This window comes from Eucyclogobius newberryi, unplaced genomic scaffold (assembly GCF_026437365.1).
Source record: "Eucyclogobius newberryi isolate DKJ021-1_F unplaced genomic scaffold, fEucNew1.0.hap1 SCAF_6, whole genome shotgun sequence".
NCBI lineage: Eukaryota > Metazoa > Chordata > Actinopteri > Gobiiformes > Gobiidae > Eucyclogobius > Eucyclogobius newberryi.
In genome coordinates this window covers 13,480,262-13,505,174 of record NW_027316278.1, presented here as the reverse complement: position 1 = coordinate 13,505,174, position 24,913 = coordinate 13,480,262, and the positions used below count along the sequence as shown (strand labels likewise).

At 38.6% G+C, this 24,913-nt stretch overlaps 1 protein-coding gene and 1 long non-coding RNA gene across 3 annotated transcripts; both read left to right on the top strand.

The window, feature by feature from the left end:
- Positions 1-12,426: 12,426 nt before the first annotated feature.
- On the top strand, positions 12,427-13,012 carry LOC140346396 (uncharacterized). Its single transcript, XR_011924317.1, has 3 exons — positions 12,427-12,480; positions 12,553-12,672; positions 12,740-13,012. It is a non-coding gene; the product is annotated as an uncharacterized lncRNA (long non-coding RNA).
- A 2,720-nt stretch (positions 13,013-15,732) lies between these two features.
- chfr (checkpoint with forkhead and ring finger domains, E3 ubiquitin protein ligase) lies at positions 15,733-22,559 on the top strand. 2 transcript variants are annotated; one of them, XM_072433128.1, is made up of 17 exons: positions 15,733-15,939; positions 17,136-17,235; positions 17,328-17,437; positions 17,540-17,599; positions 17,681-17,857; positions 18,132-18,215; positions 18,289-18,424; positions 19,209-19,363; positions 19,681-19,843; positions 20,258-20,481; positions 20,559-20,693; positions 21,060-21,143; positions 21,220-21,290; positions 21,376-21,463; positions 21,532-21,639; positions 21,728-21,800; positions 21,964-22,559. In XM_072433128.1, exons 1-17 carry the CDS (start codon positions 15,783-15,785, stop codon positions 22,004-22,006), a joined length of 1,968 nt encoding a protein of 655 aa, XP_072289229.1. In that variant the 5' UTR covers positions 15,733-15,782; the 3' UTR covers positions 22,007-22,559. The 2 variants fall into 2 exon arrangements, with proteins under 2 accessions (XP_072289229.1, XP_072289228.1); XM_072433127.1 differs by having other exon boundaries at positions 18,274-18,424; positions 21,964-22,553.
- Positions 22,560-24,913: the final 2,354 nt, after the last annotated feature.

The following is a 24,913-nucleotide window of genomic DNA, read 5'->3' as shown; positions in this document are numbered from 1 at the left end:
CCATGACTTTTCACAGACTTTAACCGGCAAAGACGTTCATCAATGTAAGCACTAAAAGCTCAAAATCCCCTCAAAACTTAAATAACTTAAGTCATTTATACCCTAATCTAGAACGTTTCTAAAAATGTTATAGTTTTTATTCTTGTGCTCACTCAGGTCTCAAAGCCAGCTCCAGGCCAAAGCCTAGGGGGCCTTACCTTGGTCTGATCTGGTCGTGGTGAGGCATCAGAGGCATGTGTCCTGTGTTTGGTTAGCATGTGGCTAAGTTACATGGCTACCAAGGTTACATTAGTGTAGTATTTGCTGCCTTGAACTTGTGTATTTATAATAATGCCATAATGCACCATGATTATTTTAGAATGTAAATAATAAGAGGATGGATCTGTATTGCATTTGAATCAACTTAACTTTAAAACTGACTAAACATAGAGACACTTTTTCTACACACAAACACACACACACACACACACACAAAGTTGAAATTAAATAATAAGTCCTCTTCTCCTTGGTTTATTTGTGTGACTGTGGCGCTGCTGCTCGTTCCCTCTGAAGCCTGTTCCAGAAGCAGTACTTTTCAGCTGAAGCAGGGCACTTGCCTTGGACTGGCAGGAACAGAGTCTGGAGGAACTGGCTTCGAAGGCAAAGCAAAAGACAAGACTCAAAAGCCTGGGGGACCACTGCCAGGTCTTCTCTGTGGTTGGCTCCAAACTTTGAAACACTCTTCCGTTGATGCTTTTAAGTCTTGTTAAAAATGCACTTTTAATCACTGACATTCAACCTGGCATAAGAATTGTGTGGTCTTTTATAGGTTTTATTTTATGGTTTTATATTGATTTTTTTTATTTTGTTATTTATTTTTTGGATAATTTTTATTGTTGCATATTTTTTTTATATCCCAAGCAATTCATGTAGTTTATGTGATTTGATTGTTGATATTGTGTTTACTCCGTGCAGCACATTGGAGACCCTGTGTTGGCAAAAAATGTGTTATACAAATAAAGTTGGATTGGATTTACAAGCCACACCGCTGCCAGAGGATCTCTTCATTCATCAGCCCATTATGTTTGACCTGACCGCTGAATGCCAATCATTGACAAGCATTTTATGCATAATTCGATACAACAAAACCCAAATTTGTGCTTTACAGACACACAGCTGACAGTCAAATTCAGGACTGTTCTGATATTTGAGCAGTTTAGGCAGATTTTCTTTGGAGTTTACACATGTTTACTGTAGGACTAGAACCAAGATGGCTTCGGGTGATGAATTAGAATAATGTTAATCTAAAACAACGGTCACTTCAGCCTGGACGTGGTTTAGTGATGTTTATGGTGATTTATTTTGATGATATGTCAAACTGGTTAAGGTTAGGGTCAGTACAGGGCTATGGTAATGGTTTGAGGGAAGTTGTGGTTAAGATTAGGGTTAGGAAATGGTTTAGGTTAGTTGACGTGTTGAACCGTCTGATTTTGCACTTTTTAACATGTAAACAAAGAACATGCGTGAGCGGTGTGTGTGTGTCTGCGCTGTGTAGACTTTATGATGTTTGTGGTGCATTGAGTAGCCACGGGACACAGTCGAACTCTCCGTTTAATCTTGTTAACGTAAAAACAGCAAGATCAACAGAGACAATAGAGTTAGCACCCATCGCAAATGTTCACATCAAATACAATACATTGGAGCAACACCAGAGCTCAATATGAACTTAAATATAGCTATAATATTATAACAGTGACAAATAAAGACAAAAAAACAACAAAAAGACACTTAAAACAAAGGATTACAAAAGATGACTGACCTCTTCCCAACACAGGATTTGCAAAAGGGAAGAGGAAGTTACGACCCTTGAATTTATACAAGACGGACACACGAAGAAGAACTTAAAATACAGAAAAGGTGACTCTGGAGGACCAAGCAGCACAGTACTCAAACACCACGTATGCTCAACACAGTAATATACATAAGAACAATTTTGTGTGATCATGAAACAGTAATATATGAACACATGACACAGAGAGGGAATATGCAATTTACACAAAAACATCCAAATTGTTCTGTGCGTTTCATCATTAGTCCAAAGTCTTTTCAATTTCTCCATTTTGACAATTGAGTTCAAATGTAATGTTTTTCCATTTTGGATAATTCACGTATTTCACACAAAACAACCAGCAGCAAAGAGAGTTGGTACCATAAATATTCCCTAATACAAAAACAAGAAAGAGAAATAAAACCTTTTCTCTATCAAAAATGATCTGGTCAAATGTTCAGATAATCTACTTTTATGCTTTTATTAATTTGACCTGAAGTCTTAAGTCTAATTAGACCAGTCTAATTTGAGTCTAATGTTGTACCCCAGCTCATAATAATAAATGCTGGGTCTTTTGAAGAGTCCTTGTTAAAATGAAAGCTGGACAAATCAATGGATGAGAATCGATTTTTGAGGCCAACATTTAAGAGAGTGTTGATAGAAATACATGTTACAGCTTATAGACCAGCTCTAATCGGATTTATAGGAGTCAAAGATAATTTATTGGTTCAAAAATTCTACGAACACGTATAATAAAAACGATGAAAGATATGAGGTTGACCAGTGCGCCATGTTAAATCATTCATAGATTCCCAATGTTGCTGTCAATATATTGATTTCAGTGGGGCAGGTTACAAAATGTGTGGTAAATAAAACCTCTTAATAGTCATGAAAAAACGATTTAAAAAGCCTTAACCTTTATTAACTTATTCTCTATTTGTATGTTTCACTGTTTAGTTTAAAACAATTTGAGTTAATATATCAAGATACAGTTTTTCTTAATAACTTAGAATTAGTTCCAGGGTAATTTTTTGCGTATTAATATTCCAGTCTTTCACAGCTTTCTTCTTTGGAAATGTGTTTGGCAGCTAACATGCGCTGAAAGGCCCTTATCTCCTGTCTGAGCGGAAGTTCCATATGGCAAGATAAGAAACTCTATCTTATCGCAGCATGTACGTTAAGGTTAGGCTTAAGGGCCCTGTCCTCCCACTTACGACTGAGGATAGTTATAGTCAGCGCTGGAGGTCCGGCAGCTCACTCAAAATGCTCCTCGTGTCCCCGCGACAAAGGATTCATGTGCTCTTATTACCACACAGGATACAAAAGAACACTCCAACACTTTACATTACATACACGAACATGAAAAGACCTCTTTTACCTGCCAGGACAAGCAGCACGGGCTCCATCAGTCAAGATGCCACTGGAAGTGTAGCCTATTGTTGATGGCTGTAAAAATAGAGTAGATAATTTGTTTGCCAAACTTCAGTTTTGATCAAAAACACTCATTTTGAGAAAAAAACATGATTTTGATATTTTAACAGTCATATGAAAAAGACAAATCACAGAGGTGTAAATTATCACACGAAATGCCACATGTTTAACAAAATATGAACGTAGGTTGAATTTGTTTTGACCTTTTATTTATTGGACATGTCAAAGATTAAAAATAACAATGATTTATTTTTTTGCAGAAACAGTTTTCTCCCACTGACTTCAATTATAACAACATTTTTGATCGCTCTGCAAAGACACTATATAATTATGATTTCCCAGTCATTTCTAGTTTCCTCTTTTCAGAAATTAAATGTGTGATTTTTATAGTTCAAACTGAGATTATTCTATTTACCATTTAAACAGGCCTCTGGAGGGCTGTTTTTTGGTGTGTATTTTTTATTAGCGAGGGTCCTGGGAGCATATACTCACCTGGGGCGGGGTGGGGTGACACAGGGAGATGTTGATGTTTCTGTGTGTACAATTCTCTTTTATCACCATATTGGGTGTATGATGGCGGTGTGTCCTTATTTGCACAAAGCTGAGTAATTAGAGTATTGTATATATGTATATAATTCGAACACCCCTCCATTACACACCGTTACATGCACATACACAGACATCCACACACACTTGTATCCCAAGATGTCTGAATTTAACTAATTTAGCTTTAACTTTTTGTACACTCTTTGTACAAAATATGGCGTGCAAAGGGTTGGGTAAGATTAGAGCTGCACAACATTTACTGGGCTATAACATGGCAATTTAGATCAATGAATATTATATATAACTTAATGCATTTCTAATTAAACTTATACATTTATATACTCTTTTTTGGGAGGAGTGATGCACAGAAAGCAAATTATAAGCTTTACTTTGGAATGTTAACATCAGAAATGGCAGGTGAGCATTTAAAACAAGGTCGATCCCATCCAAACTTTGAGTATTTTCTCAGCAGAAATAAGGTGTGTGTTTAGTTGGACTGACAATGGTCCCTCTGCAACACAACAACGCGAGAGAGCAGGCAGGGCTCCAGTGACTTGAGCCATCTGTGCTATCTCACACAACCCTTGGCTACACAGTGGCTCTCTCAGACATTGATTTGAGTGTTGAAGGCCAGATATTTAACACATCAGAACAACAAGTACTGTTATCAGGCCGCCTCTTCTCGTGCCTGGTCTCTGAAGAATGTCTCTTATCTCCCCCTTTGCTCTGAATGTCCAGTGTCCGTTTGCAAACTCCCCCTGCAACACACCCTTTGTGTGCTTTGGGTTTTTAATGGATCATCTGTTTTTTAACGGGTTGGTAAAATCATTTCTACAGGAGGATTTTATGTAAATGACCAGACTTGTTAAACTTGTGTCGGTCTGTATCGTCTCAGAATCATAAAAGGTTCATTTCCATTGTCAATTAACATAATTCACAAACATAGGAGCTTGTCTTGGTGATTCGGTGCAACATAAAACAATGAACATGATAAAACAACCTGTATAAGTCAAAAAGAGAAACAATTAAAATCTGCTATAGGATAAAACATTTAAAAAAAAAAGAATAAAAAAAGGCTTACTATGTACACAAATGTACAGTTGAATTTACATATGTAGTTCAGAAAGTGAAGAAGTGCAGTGAGTGATTAGATCTGCAGTATTGGTTGAAGACCCCCTACAATGACCCCAACACAATTAACATGATTTAATAAATGCCGAATGTCTTTGTTTTACAACTTGAAAATTGTAGCAATTTTACTTAAAATTCCAAAATGCTATTACTATACTTCAACGTAAAGTGCTGATTAACTTTCTTGATGGCACTCTAGTGGTAAAGGTTCATCAGTTTAAATATCTTGATCTTGTTCTAGATTCCCGACTCAATTTGAAGGCGCACAAAGAAAAGGAAATTTCACTGTACTCATGTAGTAATGTTTTACCTTGAAAATTAGGAAAATAATATCTACACAGTTACTTCTACCAATACTTGATGTATCAGAACTCCACAGCAACTAATCTTCAACCCTTAGATGTTAGATTATGCCTGCAGGTTTGTATTAAGATGTCCTTATAGAATGCACTGATGTGAACACTTTCTCTCACAACCAGAAGACGTTTCCACTTCACTTGAAACAGTTCTTAATTTCATTTAGATCTACATAATCTACGTAACACGTCATGTTCCAGCAATAAAAACCAAATCAGCCACAGAGCTTTTAAATGTAATGCCCCTGATGATTGGAACAACTTGCTCCATTAAGTCCGATCAATTACATCTCACTCTATTCAAGGCATCCATTCTTAAACAACTACAAACAGCCTGCTCCTGTCCTTGAAAACATGTCCCTTTTATTATGTACTCATTGAGTGTACATGACATTTAAGTTTGAGGATACTAAACATTGAGAGCCATGTGATAGTTTGAATGTCACATTTTTGTTATTTTGCGTCTTTTGTTATTTGAACTTTATTGTGTTGCAAATGAACTGGTACATCTCAAGGGGCCATCCTTCTAAATAACTAAATAATGTCATTTAAAAAAGATGACAACGCATTTATTTAGAGTCTGTCAGTTGATTAGAGTAACGTAAGCCAGTCTTTACCCCTCGCATACAACCAAAACGTTCACCAACCACTTTAGGCCATCACAAACACGTTCTGCTCCGAGCACCTGTTACCTGGATGTTACCCCTTTACCTGTTACCTGGATGTTACCCCTTTACCTGTTACATGGATGTTACCCCTTTACCTGTTACATGGATGTTACCCCTTTACCTGTTACCTGGATGTTACCCCTTTACCTGTTACATGGATGTTACCCCTTTAACCTGTTACATGGATGTTACCCCTTTACCTGTTACATGGATGTTACCCCTTTACCTGTTACATGGATGTTACCCCTTTACCTGTTACATGGATGTTACCCCTTTACCAGTTACATGGATGTTACCCCTTTACCAGTTACATGGATGTTACCCCTTTACCTGTAACATGGATGTTACCTCTTTACCTGTTACCTGGATGTTACCCCTTTACCTGTTACCTGAATGTTACCCCTTTAACCTGTTACCTGGATGTTACCCCTTTACCTGTTACATGGATGTTACCCCTTTACCTGTTACATGGATGTTACCCCTTTACCAGTTACATGGATGTTACCCCTTTACCAGTTACATGGATGTTACCCCTTTACCTGTAACATGGATGTTACCTCTTTACCTGTTACCTGGATGTTACCCCTTTACCTGTTACCTGAATGTTACCCCTTTAACCTGTTACCTGGATGTTACCCCTTTACCTGTTACATGGATGGTACCCCTTTAACCTGTTACCTGGATGTTACCCCTTTACCTGTTACATGGATGTTACCCCTTTACCTGTAACATGGATGTTACCTCTTTACCTGTTACCTGGATGTTACCCCTTTACCTGTTACCTGAATGTTACCCCTTTAACCTGTTACCTGGATGTTACCCCTTTACCTGTTACATGGATGGTACCCCTTTAACCTGTTACCTGGATGTTACCCCTTTACCTGTTACCTGGATGTTACCCCTTTACCTGTTACATGGATGTTACCCCTTTACCAGTTACCTGGATGTTACCCCTTTACCTGTTACCTGGATGTTACCCCTTTACCTGTTACATGGATGTTACCCCTTTACCAGTTACATGGATGTTACCCCTTTACCTGTTACCTGGATGTTACCCCTTTACCAGTTACATGGATGTTACCCCTTTACCAGTTACATGGATGTTACCCCTTTACCTGTTACATGGATGTTACCCCTTTACCTGTAACATGGATGTTACCCCTTTACCAGTTACATGGATGTTACCCCTTTACCTGTTACATGGATGTTACCCCTTTACCAGTTACATGGATGTTACCCCTTTACCTGTTACATGGATGTTACCCCTTTACCAGTTACATGGATGTTACCCCTTTACCTGTTACATGGATGTTACCCCTTTACCTGTTACATGGATGTTACCCCTTTACCTGTAACATGGATGTTACCCCTTTACCAGTTACATGGATGTTACCCCTTTACCTGTTACATGGATGTTACCCCTTTACCAGTTACATGGATGTTACCCCTTTACCTGTTACATGGATGTTACCCCTTTACCTGTTACATGGATGTTACCCCTTTACCTGTTACATGGATGTTACCCCTTTACCTGTAACATGGATGTTACCCCTTTACCTGTTACATGGATGTTACCCCTTTACCTGTTACATGGATGTTACCCCTTTACCTGTTACATGGATGTTACCCCTTTACCTGTTACATGGATGTTACCCCTTTACCTGTTACATGGATGTTACCCCTTTACCTGTTACATGGATGTTACCCCTTTACCAGTTACATGGATGTTACCCCTTTACCTGTTACATGGATGTTACCCCTTTACCTGTTACATGGATGTTACCCCTTTACCTGTTACATGGATGTTACCCCTTTACCAGTTACATGGATGTTACCCCTTTACCTGTAACATGGATGTTACCCCTTTACCTGTTACATGGATGTTACCCCTTTACCTGTTACATGGATGTTACCCCTTTACCTGTAACATGGATGTTACCCCTTTACCTGTTACATGGATGTTACCCCTTTACCTGTTACATGGATGTTACCCCTTTACCAGTTACATGGATGTTACCCCTTTACCTGTTACATGGATGTTACCCCTTTACCTGTTACATGGATGTTACCCCTTTACCTGTTACATGGATGTTACCCCTTTACCTGTTACATGGATGTTACCCCTTTACCTGTTACATGGATGTTACCCCTTTACCTGTAACATGGCTGAAAGCCGTGCCTGTCAGTCGTTCTAATGTTATACCTGCTTTTCTGTCTCTTTCTGTTGACTGAGGCAAACATAAAGCACTGTTATGCACATATAATTGAATCTCTCTCACCTGATGCTAATTCTATTAGTCATCTATTCTTCTCCATAAATGTTACTGCAGCCGCTCGTTGCACAACCTGCTTATTCCAATCTACAACTCTTTGTTGTCACAAAATGGGTTTCAAATCAAAAGTGCCAGCATGGCGTAATTATAATTCTGGTGGCATTATGAAATCAAATATTACAATGAATGCAATTTTATTTGCTTGTAATCTCTCTCACCCAGGCTAATAGGCGTTTTTCAAAGAGGGTGTTCACACAGCCAAGCATTTCTGAACGCCATGGATGCCCTCCTCTGCTCCGGCTTTGTTCTTTTGTCTTTGATACGCAGGCAAAGAGCTTGACAGTCTGGGAGACGTGGGAGATTTGTCGGCCTGTGATCTCCGTACCTCTCTGACAAATGAGTGCCTTTGGCGAGGTTTCTACTGCTGGAGGTGCTGCTGCCTTTAGTGCTGAATCCTGATGAGAGATTATAATGAAGTCAGGCTACTGCCAGATCAGTGTATCACACGGGCTTTAATAAGCACAACATAAAGGTTATTTGGGAAAAGACACAAACTAGTTGGGCCCCGAATAATCTCTGTGGCTTTGCTTGTATTTTATCATTTATCAAGTTATAATTATATTCTAAAGGCATTGTCGGGGTGACCACTTGCACATCTATTAATGGACATAATAAATATAAAAGGGACAAAGAAATGCAATAACATAAATTATATCTTACTTAAAATCTCTAGAAATACATGACAATGTCATTTTGAGTTCACTTCACACCGAGGCACATTTATAGCTCTTTATTAAACTATATTGGGTCGTACCAAGCTATTGTTGTTGATACTACACCTTACTATTTTTACTTATGTTTTTACAATCAATATGGAGGAATAATGTAAAAACAGACTTACAAGTTTGCCAGTCTGTTTCTAGGGTTTGTCACAAGGGGTTGTTGTGTTTTCATGATTCTGGCTGCAGAACTGAGCATATGTAAGCTTGGGGCCAGATCCAATAATGATACTGCTCATATTTGACACATAAGAGGTAGTGTTTTGTATGTACACACATTTCAGCTGTGAGTACTTTGCAACCACGATCCAGTCAATCTTCATTACACCATGAACAATCAGCCGCTTCCTTAAGCACACAATTGTTTAGCATTGATTTCACAGATTCGGTCCATGCAGTTCCCAATGAGAAGATGCCCTTTAGTTCTGTGCACGCATTGAGTAAGATGCTACTGTATTATGTCTGCGAGTGTGTTATTGTCCTGAAGACAAATGCACTGAGTTGTAATGCACGACATGCAGGAAATAGGTTCATATTGGATTCGGACATAGTCAATCTGCACAGCCTAATGCACACAAAGCAAATCCAACATGGTCGCCTTTTCATTGTGGCTCTTGCATCTTTGGGGGGAGCTCTGCAGTGAGTGTTTGACAGGAAGAACAAGCACGACCCCCTGTGGCCTCTTTGGTGGAGTGCAGCGCTGGTAAGTGGCACCTTCAGCTGCTTCTGGGCCCCTCCTGATAAGTTAACCTTGTGATAACATGCTAATGCCTGATTAATGTTGCAGTAATTAGACACAGCTTTTCACACTCAGTTAAGAGGACATCCTCCAGCAATTAGCCCGAGCCGGAGAGAGATAATTTCACAGAGCGCAGCGGAATCACGTTCCTCCGCTTGCCTCCATTCCCACTTGGCAACATTAAGGTTTATTTTCTCATTATTTCATTTAATTACTCGTTTGATGTTTTATACAGCTGCCACAAGTAATCTTTGATCCAATTAGGAAATTCTGATTGACAGAGCCGGTGTGGGATTCAATAAGCCACATTCAATTTGCCGTCGTGACCTTATCAAAGCATCTGCAAAGGATTGTGCACTCACCACTGAATGCCAACTAAAAATATAATAATTTCCCTTAAGATTAGACTCTGCATGGATGGCACATCTCTGTGTGTAGCTGTGCGCCTGTGCACTTGAATGTGTGTGTACCTTTTTTCTGTGCAGACATCCAAGAATGAAGAATGGACACATTAGTGAGGAGAGGCCCCTGAACTCAGCAGCCCGCGCACTGTCCATTAATAATGCACTGCTGGGGAATAGACGGGGCAACGCTCACATTAGTCCTACGATAAGGACTCGTTTGCTATTTCTATTAGAGAAACACATTGTCCTCCTTTAAACACAAAACCAGCTATAACTGTCCTCAGAGCTCATGGAACTGGAGAAGCATTCATTTCATTTTATTCCCTTACAGGAGACATACTATGCTAAATCTGCTTTAATGAGCTTAATCTGTTTCAATGGTGTTTCCTCGTCATTTTGTCATTTTGATCCTATGTTGTCCTGTTTTTACCTATCCCCTATCTCCGCCCACATCTCTGCACTTAGTTGCCATTAATAGCTAAATTGAGATTTCAAATGATGAATATCAGGTTTTAAAATGTCACATATCGACTTTTGAAAAAGAAAATATCGAAGTGAAAATCCACTGTGCGTGTCACTATGAGGTTTATCAGTTCTGCTCCTTTGAACGAGTTCAAAGGACCTGTTTCTTTTACTAAGCAGTTATTGTAGTTGTTGTTATCATTATATATTCAGGTTAATAATGAGCAAAATAAAAAAAAATATGATCTACGTATGTTAAAGTTTAATGCATGAAATGAAATGCATAATATGTCTCTTTTAAGGTGTTGACTGATTGATATTAAACATGTATCAGGCCAATAGAGTAACGGAATATACGGAAGGTTTTGTACTAGTTTATTTAAAAACTACTGTATTTATTGTATTTTAATTACTTTATAAGTCTATAAGAATATATAATTATAAGATTATTCATTACAAAAATGTGAATATTCAGTACAAATGAACATGAAGTTGAAGCCGTCAGGTTAAAGAGTAATTCTGAAAGTTGTGCCAGTGGAGTTAAAGATTGGGTGATGAAATAATGTTAATGAAAGGGGAATGGAGAAATGTGTCCTGTTCGTGGCTGAGCTCTGCTGCTGTTACTTATGGTCTGTCAGCCAACCCCCTCCTCCTCTCACTGCCACAGCAGGAGCGTCTGGGGCCAAGCTTACTGAAAATGATTTCCGTTACAATCACAGCCGCGTGACTGTGCATGGGGCTCAGCAGAAGACTCTCCAACTCTTGCATAATCCAGATTAAATCAAATCTCTATAACTTCACTCACCTCAGTGTAGTTCTGTGCTTCGGCTGTTGATCTGTTGAGTCTGTGCTGTTCGGTCCTGATGCTGTTCTAATAATGCAGTTCATTCTCTTTCACATTCGAGGGATACATTACTTTTAGGGGCAAATTTGTGTAGTCTGGCCTTCTCAAAGTCTCTCATTTTAAAGAGGAATTTTCCAATAGGTTTGTAAATCTGTGTAGCCCCTTTTCCCGTCCCCTGGAGTTTTACTCATCTCCTGATTAGGGTGGATACTGGATAGACGGGGGGCCAGAGGCTGCTGTGATTGAAAGCGGCCCCTTGTGTGTCTGCGATCGACAGCAGCTGGTTGGGTTTCGTCTTCAGATGAGTTGGTTCTGGGTGAGATGTTGAGTGGCTTTCTAATCCAGAGTAACACACACAGACCAAAATCTGTTTTATGGTTTATACTGAGACTATAGGGGAACAAGCGATGCATATGAAACTTTATTTAGTACAATTTATAGACAGTTTATGTCACTTGGCGCATTTGTTTTGAGTTATAAGTGAACAGACGTAATATGAGTATGTTTTAAAATAGGGTTTAGCCTGTGTGAAGGAGGACAGGCTTGTACTTTTGTGGCCACAGTGGGCTGTGACTGGATGTGGATTTTTACCAAGCACAACATGGAGATGAAAGAAGTGTTTCTGGGTAGATGGGTGGATATAATTCACAATTCTGGACCCACTATTTCTGGTCAGATGATACACTTCTGCGCCTTGTTTGGGCATTGGATGTTGTCAATCGACGTGCCCAGGTTTACTTTGGACTATCGATTTAAACAGGACTAGGCAACTTAAACGCAGTGATTGTCTCTGTACTGAACACACTGATTACAGATCCAACTGCATGACAATACTACAAGAAAGTATCGTTTGTATCACCTTTTTTTTTTACTATGTGAGTCTATGTGTGGCAGTATGGCCTGCGGGCAGACCATGCCACTTCCTATTGGCTAATCATTAGGGCCGTTGGCCAATAAAATGTTGTTCCGTTTTGTCATTCATCCTCTGACCTACGCACTTCCTGGGTCTGGGTGTTGCTCCACGTACCTCCGCTCTCCAGGTAGTAGTTGTCCCTTATGCTAATGCAATTCGATCGTGTAGTTTTACTCATAAAATGGTTTCTGTGGTTTAGTGCCGTGGCCTGTCACCTGGCGCCGCTTTGTTAACGCTCCGATGTGATCTCTGCTGACTCGGGATTGTTGTGGTCTCGCTGTCATAGCCCCACAACGCGTGGTCCCGGGCAGCTAACGTGGTACGTCCTGAGCGTGATATGCCGGTAGCCTAGTGTTCAGGTTAGCGTTAACCAGGTCTCTTTTCAGATGTAACCTAAACTCTCTGGAGCGGCGGTGTGCGCTGGAGCCGTTGCCTAGCCCTGCCCTCTGTTGATATGGATGTCTGTGCCCTGTGTTGTCCAGATCCACTGGACTCTTAAAAGACTATACATCCACGCATAAAGAACTGATACGAACTGTGTTGTTACCTAAGCCTGTGTTAAAGTATTTATTAAATTAATAGCCTGTTAAATAAATTACATGTGAAACTGGAATCTGCCTCTGTATAATCAAGAACGAATCTGTGTGTCCTTTTAGTTAGTTTTCCGGGTGTAAGCCCGGTGGCGTTGTTGGTTTTATTTTCTTTATTTTTATTTAATTTAAATTAGTTTAAAACATTTATAGTACCACCAGAATGCCACATATGGGAGGCCACCATTGTCTCCTCTAGGAAACATCGATTCTAACTTAAATAAAGACAATGATCAAGCCCTGTATCTATAATTGAACTCCAATGTCTGTCACTAACCTCTTGTGGAAAGGAAAAGCATCTTCTTCTAAACTTATAGGTTAGATTTTCATGGCATACCAACTCCAGATAGTTTGAAGCCGTTCAATAAGAGGGTTGAATTGCTTGGCTAATGTTTTTGTCAAAAGGACAGAACCATATGTAAGTTGTACCATATGTAGTAGAATCATAGGAACCAATATGGGCCTATAGCAAACCCATGGACCTGCCCCTTCGTCTGCCCTGGAGGTTTCACTGGGAATATATTTGTAGGAGATCCCTGAGTTTTCCCCGAAACGGCATTTCCACCGTGTTCAAAGGAAATAGGAGAGCATTGGGTCTCCAGACAAAGCAGGTTTCTGCTCGGAGCAGGTCCTTGTCTACAAAAAAGAAACGTGTATTTTATTAATTTTTTTCCCCCAGGAATTTATATTATCTATAATATAAAATGTTTTTTTTTTATATATTAATTTTTATGCTGATACAAATGTAATATGACAAACAAACAAAATCATGACTGAGAAGAAAGTTCTCCACCTAAATTTCAAAATAATACACCATTCATAATATTTGGTCCTTGAAAAGATATCTAAGCCAATTTACATTTAGAGTGCCATTCAGGCTGTTAAATGTGATTAATCGCCACCTCATATTCATTTAATTATTAAATTACTGTGTCTTATATAGTGTGCATGAAATGAAAATGTATTTGTTTGATATGATGGTTTAGCGACTCATATAGAATAGGCAGGAAAATAAATACACAAGAATTTGGCCAAAGATGGACAAATATCCAATTACTCAATTATGTTCATGCATTTCCACCGTTTGTCCTTAACTTCAAGTTGTTGTTGTTGTTGTTGTTTTAAACATATTTGGTTATTTGCATGTCTAGTTATTTAATAACTCTAAGCATCTTTTTAATGTTTTGTTTGATTCATAATCTGTACATGGTCCCTGTGAAATAAATTAAAAACTAAACTAATGGTAGATTTAACATGAATATATTTCTGCACTGGATAGAATACAGTTGAAATCTAACTAAATTGAATTCAGTTTGAATTAAATTTCAGGCTTGAGGTTAGGTCAGCCATCTGACTGATAGAACTGTCGTTATCTTCAAATATGAGGTTTCCTAAATCAGCATTTTTCAATAGTAACCTTCGAGATAACATTTCTGCTGCAGCAATGAACCGAAGGAGTGAAATTGTGCAGAGGATGAATGTGGGACAGGAAGTCACTCAAGTAATAATAATTTCTTCTCCTTTTTTAACAACTTGGTTAAATATAGTTTGAAAAGACATATTCAATCCAAAGCAGTGAGCAAAGTGTAGGGTGACCCATGATTATGAAACTGCCCCAATTTGATTTAAAAAGCATTACATATTGGATTGGATGTTGCATTTATTCACTCTTCCACCACCAATCACTTTATTACTGAGATGGGGCCTATTCATGGGTTTTCGCCATTAAGAGACCTTCCAGATTTGAAAGATTTGATGGAGGGTTCTTGTCATGGTAATAGCTTATTTCAAATAAAGATATTATATATTATATTTTAAAGATTTTCTGCATTTTTTTCACAGTTTTTCATGAAATGAACAAAACTTGACAAACAAAATGTGTGTATGACATTTCATATTTATTTACATAGACTAACCAACACCACACACATGTTTTAGAAGAGTCAGTGTTTTTAGACGCTTTATAGTTTTAGGTAGGCTGGATATTCAAACAGTAGGTCTACTCCAGGTAGACGTTTACAAAAATATTCATTACATATGATTTTCTGAATCAAATCTGTCATGGAACTTGTTGAAATGTACATACAACTTTGGCCTGAAGATCAGGCTAGTGCTTTCATTCACTCCAAACCTGGCTCAGCTTACAACACATGTAATATCTAACTCAAGTCTAAGTTGCAATTTCATTTGGACTGAATCAGTGAAGCTCTGAGCAGCTCAAACCATGAAGGAATGCAATAATATTCCTCTCCTCCATATGCATCAGGACAGGACAGTCTCAGGATGTCTCAAACACTTTGGGACTGAACAGAAGAAACGGCGCTGTGACGTCACGTGGACAGGCCCCTCCTCCATCAGCTGATGACGGTAAATAATGTCAAAGCCGCGCTGAGCAGGAAGTGCGGCTGAAGCGATCTGAAACATGAGGAACACAAGTCCTCACACTCTCTGTTATTGGAGCAAAAACGGCAGAGTTTGACGGCAAGGCAAGTGCTTTTGATGTTATGAGTTTATATGTGTGAGCAGTAAAAAACACACGTTATTTTAACGGGTTTCCGGAGGCAGCAGCGTTTAGCAGCGGCTAACTGACTGTTAGCATTCCTCCCGTGTCTGCGGGACTTTGTGTTGAACAAAGTTGGGCTCGAGCACCAATGTCGACATACAGTTATTTAATCTAAGTACTTATTATTGTTGATGTCTGTCACATATCTTGTTTTTGATTGTATTGTTTCAGACCTAAATGTTAAAGAGACGCTAAGTGGTCACGTGTCTATAATAAGTTTCTAAGTTTCACTTTTGTGTGTCCTCAGAAAAGCCACTGTCTTGGAGACAATCGGAGATGGACGGAAGTGGAGAAATATTTGATGCTAAAAAAGGAGTGCGACTCTGTCGAGCTGAAGTGGAAACGGGTCGACCCTGGGGGAAGCTGATTAAAGTGGACACCAATGATGAAGTGCTGCTGTTGAACAGGGAGAACACAGTTGGCCGTAAAAGAGGTAACTTAGACCATTTAAACACGAGTCCTTTAGATATGTATCTACGTGTTCTCTTCTGATTTGGCAAAAAGTGTGTGCGGTGCAGACATGACAGTGTCTGAACCATCCTCCCCCCTTTAAACACAAAGCTTTCTTTAGTGCACCAATCTTAGACAGCCCCTTGTGACCATAACAAAAGACGCCCATTGAGAACATGTGTGCAGAATATTAAGCAGTTTTTTGTGTGGCCATGTCTAAGAAAAGTCTAGGCATATATTTCCCCACCAGTCTGCTTTGTTCAGTGCCTTGCAGTCTATCTTATATGCAAAGTGACAAGACTTAGATGGTGAGGTAGACAAACATTTACCCCTGTGTATCTCAGCAGAAAAGTGTATGAATATAAACATGTATACATATACACACACCTTTTTATACTGATAACTGCTCCAGTTATTTTGGGCAAAAATAAAATTAATTGAAAATTTTATGAATAAAGAAAGTAGTAATTTGTAGAAATAAAACGTAAATAAGTAAATAATAAGAATAATTCATTTAAAACAAACATTGAACCCTAAAGACGAATGGATCAACCTTTTACTTGCATACAAAACACATGGGGCAGGCCCATAACATAATTGAAACACGGGTTGTTCATGAGCTAGTCACATACACATAGCTTACTTAAATAATATAGATTATGAAGTGAAGTGTGAAGTCCACAAAGGTTTGCCAACAATAAAGGCTATTTCTGATGTGGTAGACAATTCCTTCATCCATTGTTCTGTCTGAGGTCTTTCTTTCGGTTTCCATTTCATGGCATTTTGCTTGAATAATTCTGATTAATAAGTGGGCCATTCTTGAATTTTAAAGAAAGACTTGTGTAGTCAAGTAAACACAGTAATATTGAGATGTCCTAGTACTTCCTGCCAGAAGAGTTTAAGCTCAGGGTATTCCCATAAACAATGAATTAAGCTTTCAATTTCAATATTCAATTAAAAAAAAAAATCAAACACTTTACTGGAGTGATTTAAGTCCTGAATAACCATTTATATTTAATTAATCTGCATTTAGTATGAATTGTTTGAGTTCGTGCCTGAAGGCACATTTTCTCCCATTCCTCCAGTGAAATGTCTGAAATGCAGAGGAGTTCTTGTTGGAGAATGCTCTGTGTAATAATCAGATTCTCCAAGATAAAAATAACTCCATATATTTCACAGGGTGTGATCTGTCATTTCCATTAAACAAGCTGGTGTCGGGCGAGCACTGCAAGATCGCTCTTGACGAAAGCTCGGGTTTAGTCTGGCTAGAAGACACAAGGTACAGTTTGTTAAAATGTCTTCTACTTCTGAGTCTTAATTATCTTTACTTGAGTTAAAATTAAAATGGATGTGTGATATTATTTCTTGCAGCACTAATGGCACTGTGATCAACATGTCCAAACTGGTTAGAAAACAGTCCCATGTTCTGCAACATGGAGATATCATTCACTTTGTGTACAGAAAAAGTGAGCCTCAAGAAAGTGAGTCATTAAGTACATATTACATACAGTACATTTGATCAGACATTTTTACATGAAACTTCTCAAAACCCAACTGTTTTACTTTACATTTACCTCTTTTAGATGTTGCCTATGTTTTTCACTTAATTAACTCGGAACAAGACGCTTCCCACAATGCATCTGGTAAGGCAATAACTATCAAACATCAGCCTTTTATGTTTTATAAAGCACAAACAACTGTAACGATTTCTTTATTGTTTACAGACCTGTCGGCTCCTGTCCCATCCTGCGACATGACCCTGTCTGTGTCGCCTGTGTTACTGACAAAACCACCACAAGGTTTGGCCCAGGAAGAACCACTGCCTTCTACCTCCACTTCTCACTTCTGCGTCACGAGCCCTGCCACATGTGTGCAGGATTCAGTGTTTCAGACTGGCTCTGGTAAGAGCATGGAGCCCACACTGATTTTTTTAGTTTATAAAATGGTACTAGGCATAAGCCATGACTTGGAATAGTTTAGATTTTCAGGAAGAGCTGTTACTGTATGAATTCTGCCAGTTTGTTTGTTGCAGCTTTGGGCAAGACTGTTTCATATTCCATATTATTGGGTTGATTATGTGTTGTTTACTGGTATGAGGAACAGGTATCTGCAACTTTACTATGTAATATTGTATGAAATGTCCTAATTATGGTATTTTTCAATTCCATTCACAAGGTCAACAAAAGGACCCCGACTCAACACGAGATGATGACAATGATCACTTGGAGCCTGAAAGAAAAAAGAGGAAAACTGATGATGGTAAGTTATTTGTGTTGAAGTATGATTATTAACATATTAACATTTCAACTTTATACAGGCTCAGTGGACACAGCCAGCAATAAAGTATCAGGACCAAGTATTGGAAGCCATGTTGTGTCTAAACCACAAGCGGAAGCAAAGAAGACGGACAAAATGGAGGAATCGCTGACTTGTATTATTTGCCAAGACCTTTTGTTCGACTGTGTTAGGTGAGTTCTTCTCAAAGAGTGTACACGGCAAGAAAAACCTCATATCTACATGAGTTCAACTACTTTTAATATGGGGGTTATTAATCTTGTTTTGAGCAGGTTTAGGTAAAAATGAGCTTGGATTTTCTAAATGATTACATTACACTTCTCATTGACTTCAATCATTTAGTTCAGGATAAGAAGCAGTGCAATTAAATAGTCCCAAATGAGTGAAAAGCAAATTGACAAATGTATTAAATTTACTCAAGGCAAGACACTGCAGGTGAATAGGAAAAACTCATACATTTAAAGATATACATTTGAATATTCTTCTGAAGTTTACTCGCATAAATGTAAGAAAAATATGGGTATTTCTACTAGACTGATCTAGGTCTGACTGGCCTAAAAAATCCTAATTTTACATCCTTTTTTTAGACTTGATTAATCAGGCTTGGAATGAAATATCAACCAATCTTTTTGTAGTTATGTCAGAATCTTTTTAAGTACAACATTGTAAAGTTTGATGTAGGTGCTTCTTTGTAGGTCTTTATGTCCCTACAGGAGGAAAATGTGGAATGAAATTCAATGAAATAATTGAAAATCTTTAGGTGCAGATTGGATAATGTTGAGAGAGAAAACTGACCAAAAATGACTAAATAGTTTTGCAGGCAGTGTCTCTCACCTTAAACATTACAAGCACAAGTAATATACACTCTTGAAGGTATACAGTACACTTTTGCTGTGAAGACTGTTGATAATTGTATATACAGTTGTATATTTGTCAAGCATACATCTCCTTTGCCAGCTTGCAGCCTTGCATGCACACATTTTGCGCTGCCTGCTACTCTGGTTGGATGGAGCGTTCTTCCCTCTGCCCGACCTGTCGCTGTCCCGTGGAAAGGATCCGCAAAAACCACATCCTCAACAACCTGGTGGAAGCCTACCTCACTCAGCACCCAGGTTTGTTCACATTCCCTACATTTATTCGAATCTCAAAGCCCAGTCCGATAAAGACTGGTATTAATAAATATTCGATGTGTGTTTTGGACTCACTTTAGCTCAGTGGAGATGACAAACTGTTAAATGAAAGTAAAAATGACTTGAGCTTCAACGTGTAAATAACGTAGTTCCAGCGCGTCTGAAAAACAAATGCTGGACATAAATGAGATGCCGCTTATCTGTGTTTGACCTGCATGTAGACTTCTGTAGAGTTATCTGTGCATCTAAATGTATTGAATCAAGAGTTTCCTAATAAGTTGATTGTTGAATAACCGCAGAGAAGTGTCGCAGCCAAGAGGACATGAAGAGCATGGACAGTCGTAATAAGATCACTCAAGACATGCTGCAACCCAAAGTGGAGCGCTTCTTTTCTGATGAGGAGGCCAGCTCGGATTATCTTTATGACTTTTCCGACAATGACAGCGATTCCTCAGATAACAGGTAAGGCCTTAGTTTCTAATTTATTCATCAATGAGTTACGTGAATGACTAGAGATTCATGTTAGAATAGAAAAGAAATATGTTATCTCCCGTTTCAATCACAGAAAATTGTCTTTGGTTTGCTCATACAACGTTCAACGGCGTGGTACACAGCTTTTAATAAATTAAATATGCCATAAATTAAAGGGTTCATTTCATTGCTGGACACATAGCAGTTAGCAATCAACAGAACAGGATGCCAGAAGTCACTGATTAGAGTTTGAATTATGCACAACAAATACAGCTCTAGCCATTGCATTTTACATAATGTTAATACGACATGCCTGTCACGCTCTTGCCTTGTAAAATAGTGCTCCAAAGTAATGTTCCCAGATCCATGCTGATATATTTGTATGTGTGTGCTCTGTGTCCACAGCCAGCCCATAGTAATGTGCAGACAGTGTTCTGGATACAGGAGTGAGGTCAGTCAGGTGCTGCTGACTTCAGGTTCCAGCTTCTGGCTCCGAGGTTTGTCTGTTCCACTCACTCCACTGGCCCTACCCACTGTCCACAAGCCCCCCGCCCCTAAGCCCCCCGCTGAGGAGGGGCCCACGAGGAGTGGCAGTGAGCAGCCTTCAACATCTGCTGATGCATCATCAGGTCAACTTGACAAACTACCCAATATTTTGGTATTTTTAATTAACTTTTAACTAACATGTACTCTGCTTTGTCTACAGATCCTGTGGCCTCTCCGCAGTATTGCTGCCCCCCTTATGCCTCACACCTGATCTGTACCTGCTGCCTCCAGCCCATGCCAGACAGACTTTCTGAGATAAATACACAAAACGGACAGAAGATGTTTGCTCAGCAATGTGAGTTACTTAGATTTGTCCAAACTTTCAGGCCGGGATCTCCAAAATCACCATGTAGCCGACCCTCACTGCAAAATGTATTAATACCAGTATTAACTAGTTGTGTATATAATATTGTTAATTACATAATTGGCTAGTTTATTGAGTCATTGGACCTGGTTTTCCTAAAATATACTTTTTTATATTCTGTCAATTTAAACTAATGGATTACAAATCATCAGTGACCCCCAGCTCATGCCTCACAACCCCTCAAGGGGGCCCCAACCCCCACTTTGGGAACCACTGTTGTAACGGACATTTATTACAATTTTCACAAACAAAATATCTCGTTTGGCTTGTGCTGTTACCATATGTTTTACTCTGTAGGTTCCATATGTCTGCGCTACTTCTGTCACATGTACTGGGGGTGTCAGAGGGTGGGCTGTCAGGGCTGCCTGGCCCGCTTCTGTGGTACGTACCTGCCAAGATAAATGCTTTGGACACAATCTCACGTTAGATTTGTTTTTAATAATTGTAATTTTTGCAGAGCTGAATCTGACTGATAAATCTTTAGATGGTGTGCTCAACAACAATAATTATGAATCAGATGTACTTCAGGTATTTAATGAACTTTTAATTATCATTTATGTAGTCAAGTAATTTCTGTTCGGTGCTATTGTATAATTGTAAACTTGTTCACCAGAATTACCTGTCTGTCAGAGGAAAGACATGGAGAGATGTGCTGCTGGAGTCTCTCCAGGGTCTGCAGCAGGGCAGCTACGCTCTGTCAGGTGACGCCTTCTTCAGTGAACAGCCAATGAGGGCAGAACTTACAACCTGTTTGTCATCATGTTTTCAGATCGGCGTATTTCGGCAAACACTGTAATATGCAACTGTTGTGGCCTGCGGAACTTCAAGGAACTGGCCTACAAGTACAGACAAAACATCCCTCAGTCTGATCTGCCAGGTTAGAATTGTTTGTGCATCAACACTGAGTATAATATGTGTTTTTTTTTTTATATGGGTCAATAATGCTGTAGCTGTTCTTTCTTCAGCCCCTGTTACATCGCGCCCTGATTGTTACTGGGGTCGTAACTGTCGTACCCAGGTGAAGGCTCATCATGCCTTGTAAGTACTTTAGATTCCTTAATGCTTATTTTCTTCTCAAAAATAAAAGCTCTGTAATTGCTTTTACCATATATTGCTGTTAATTTCCATGGCCACTAGAAGGCGCCAATGTATAAACGTATACATTATCTGGGTCTCATTATTTTCTTTTTTTTCTTTTTAGGAAATTTAATCACATTTGTGAGCAGACAAGATTTAAAAGTTGAATGGGGAGTTCAACAGTCTTCCATCATTACTTTAACCACTGCTGATGAGTACATCGGTGCAATGCTTTTGTTTTGTTCTTACTTTAGAGTTGCCAGTATTTTGTTATACAAAACCTCATGCAACTACAATCAATCTCATTTGTAACTCGCTTGTAATGTCATTTAGGGTTGTAAAGAATATTTCTATGCACAGACATGTCAACTTTATTTGTTAAATATCTATACATCAGCCTTTTTCAGGTAACATCAGTTGTGACTGAAACTACCTCTTTTGCAAGCTAAAAAACACTGACTCTTAGTGAAATTCAAAACCTGCTGTAGTATTTACTTCAGCCTTAAAGTTTGACAACAGAATATTTCCGCATGGCCATCTGCAGGCTGTGGGCAGGTTCATTCATCAGATTTTATTAGCAAGTTGTAGGTATAGATTTTTCTTGCTTGGCTGTAAAATTTGGTATTATACTCTAAATTATTAAATGGTTAATTAATAGTTGAACAAGGCTTCCACAACAACACACAGTGCTTTTAGTTAGGTTTAAACGTAACATATATTCAGTTTATGATAATACTGCAGCAAAATCTAGTTAGTTTTTTGCGGCATTACTTTTGTTCATGTCAAAGGCCATTCTAAATCATAATCCCATGTTGGGTTTGTAAAGGATTTCATGTCTGTGGGAAGGGGATCGATGTGTTGTAATGCTGAAGAGGGAACGGGGCCTCAGTCACTAATGCCAGTTATGACGCAGATCAGTCGACCGTATTGACTTGTTTGAATAATGCTGCAATGGATCACACTTTAGAGGCTTCACAGGAACTACTCGGCATTATAGTCATTGGGTCCTCGTGTAGATGAATGTGTGTTTTGAAAAGGTAAACATCAAAGAGCATGTAAACTTCAATATTGATCAAAAACTGCTTGATAATAGAAACGGGACATTGACTTCCTGTTCAAACCTGCAGAATTGATTGGCCCTGCCTCTTCAGAGACATTTAACGTAGCAAGCTGCAGATTCTAACATTGTATTTGTCAAAAATGGCCATGTAGCATTTTTGAACCCTAGCCTGATTTAAAAACAAAAACTAAGTATAGGGAAGTGGGCTGAGCTGGGGTGTTGGTGTAAACACAAAAGTCCATGAATCAATCAAAATACAATTTGGAGTAAACTAAGGATGAGGGGGAAATTATTATAACTTGGTTAAAGGCACTGTACCTGATTTATATTTTTTACATGTAAACATGAAAAACTGAACTGGTTGTTTTGCACCTGTCTACATGTATCTTCGGCAATATTGCTGTCGCACTAACTTACAAAAAACAAACATTAGCATGCTAACAGTGCACTTCCTGCTTTGCAGAAATTAAAACACTATAATTAGATGTAGAGAAACCACTGTGGTTTATTTTTACCTGAATATATGAGTTTACAATATCTTTACTGGGGCAAAACAGATTTTTATCAAAAATATTTGGTACAGGCCCTTTAAATGCTTGCAACATATAATATGTCCCCTTTTTAATTCAGACTATCATCACTATCAGAAGGAAAACATGCACAATCAAACCTGAGCTTCGAAGCACTGGCCTTATACATTCTTCTTGTTCATTTAGTATTGCATTTTTATTTGATTAGATGTAGGTTTAATGTTAGGGTTTGAGTTATGGGAATAAATGGCACATAATCTGCAAACTGGCAGGTAAGACCACTACTATCTTATTATTCTGCTTAGGAAATCAAATCTTTATAGAAAATTACTCAAGTGTGTACAGTATTTTAATATTAAACATTATTTAGAGAGCTAATTTTAAGATGTCTTTTCCAGATGACCCTTCGCTGCCCTCTGTCTCAAGTCATAGTCCATTTGCAGCTCAATTTAGGTTTTTCCCCATTTTCTGTGGTTCACAGTGGCATTCCTTAGCAGCTCAGGTCCAGAGAGCACAAGCCCGAGCCGATCCTCTCAATGTAGTGGCTCAGTTTTAATTATTCCCTACAGGAGGTCTGGGCACCCTAAGCCAACAACAGTCCCACGCCGCTCCAATCAGGCAGCGGGTCTAAAGAGGCTTTGGACGAGCGCTTTATGCATTCTCCCCGAAGTGAGGGAATAGGGCTCATTGTATATGAAGGCAAACATGTACTCCTAACCTATGAAAATATGGTTTACCCATTAGAGACCATCAGAGAACACAGTCTAAAACCGCTTAAGTTTACCGTGAGAATGCTCTATTCAGATATTTAGGTTATTTTTATGTTGTAGTTTAGGCACATGCCAACTAATTTACTTCACTAAAATGTATTGACCCAGTTGAATTAATGTTTTCAAGAAAATAAAAGTTCATACTGTCAACACACTTGTGAATGGTTGGATATTCTACACTACGTAAAGTACAACAGACTAGCAAACCTCAATGAATATGGCAAAAGCAACTCACTGAGCCTCTGCCAAGCCATTTTTCTTACTCAGTGTTTCTCTTTGTATCTTTATTCAAAATTTACAATAATTCAGTACATTTAAATACTATAATGCTGCATCTATAATCTATAGGTTTAACAGTGTATATTAGTAAATACTCTTTAAAATTCCCTTTACAATCCAGTCTGTATGTGTACGTACATAAAAATATATACGGTATATAAATACACATACATATACATAGTTATGACATTTATTTAATCTATTCTGTAACAGTGTTCAACAATGTAAAGTAGAAACCTACAGAAGGGTCCACAATAGGTCTAATTCCAGCACAGAACTGTGTGCTTCAAAGTGCAATACAAACCCTACATTGAAATGTGCTGCAATCTATTGCATGATCTGTACAAAGGCAGTCAACGCCTTGACATATTCTTTTCATCATTCAGATACATCTCATAAAAATCCTAAACAATGAATATTGTGCTGTGCAAGTTT

Excerpts from the sequence above, each read along its gene's own strand:
- chfr (XM_072433127.1), top strand. The coding sequence starts at position 15,783 with ATGGACGGAAGTGGAGAAATATTTGATGCTAAAAAAGGAGTGCGACTC. Across the intron at positions 21,640-21,727 it reads CCCTCAGTCTGATCTGCCAG|CCCCTGTTACATCGCGCCCT; the intron begins GTTAGAATTGTT and ends TTCTTTCTTCAG. Across the intron at positions 21,801-21,963 it reads GTGAAGGCTCATCATGCCTT|GAAATTTAATCACATTTGTG; the intron begins GTAAGTACTTTA and ends TTTTCTTTTTAG.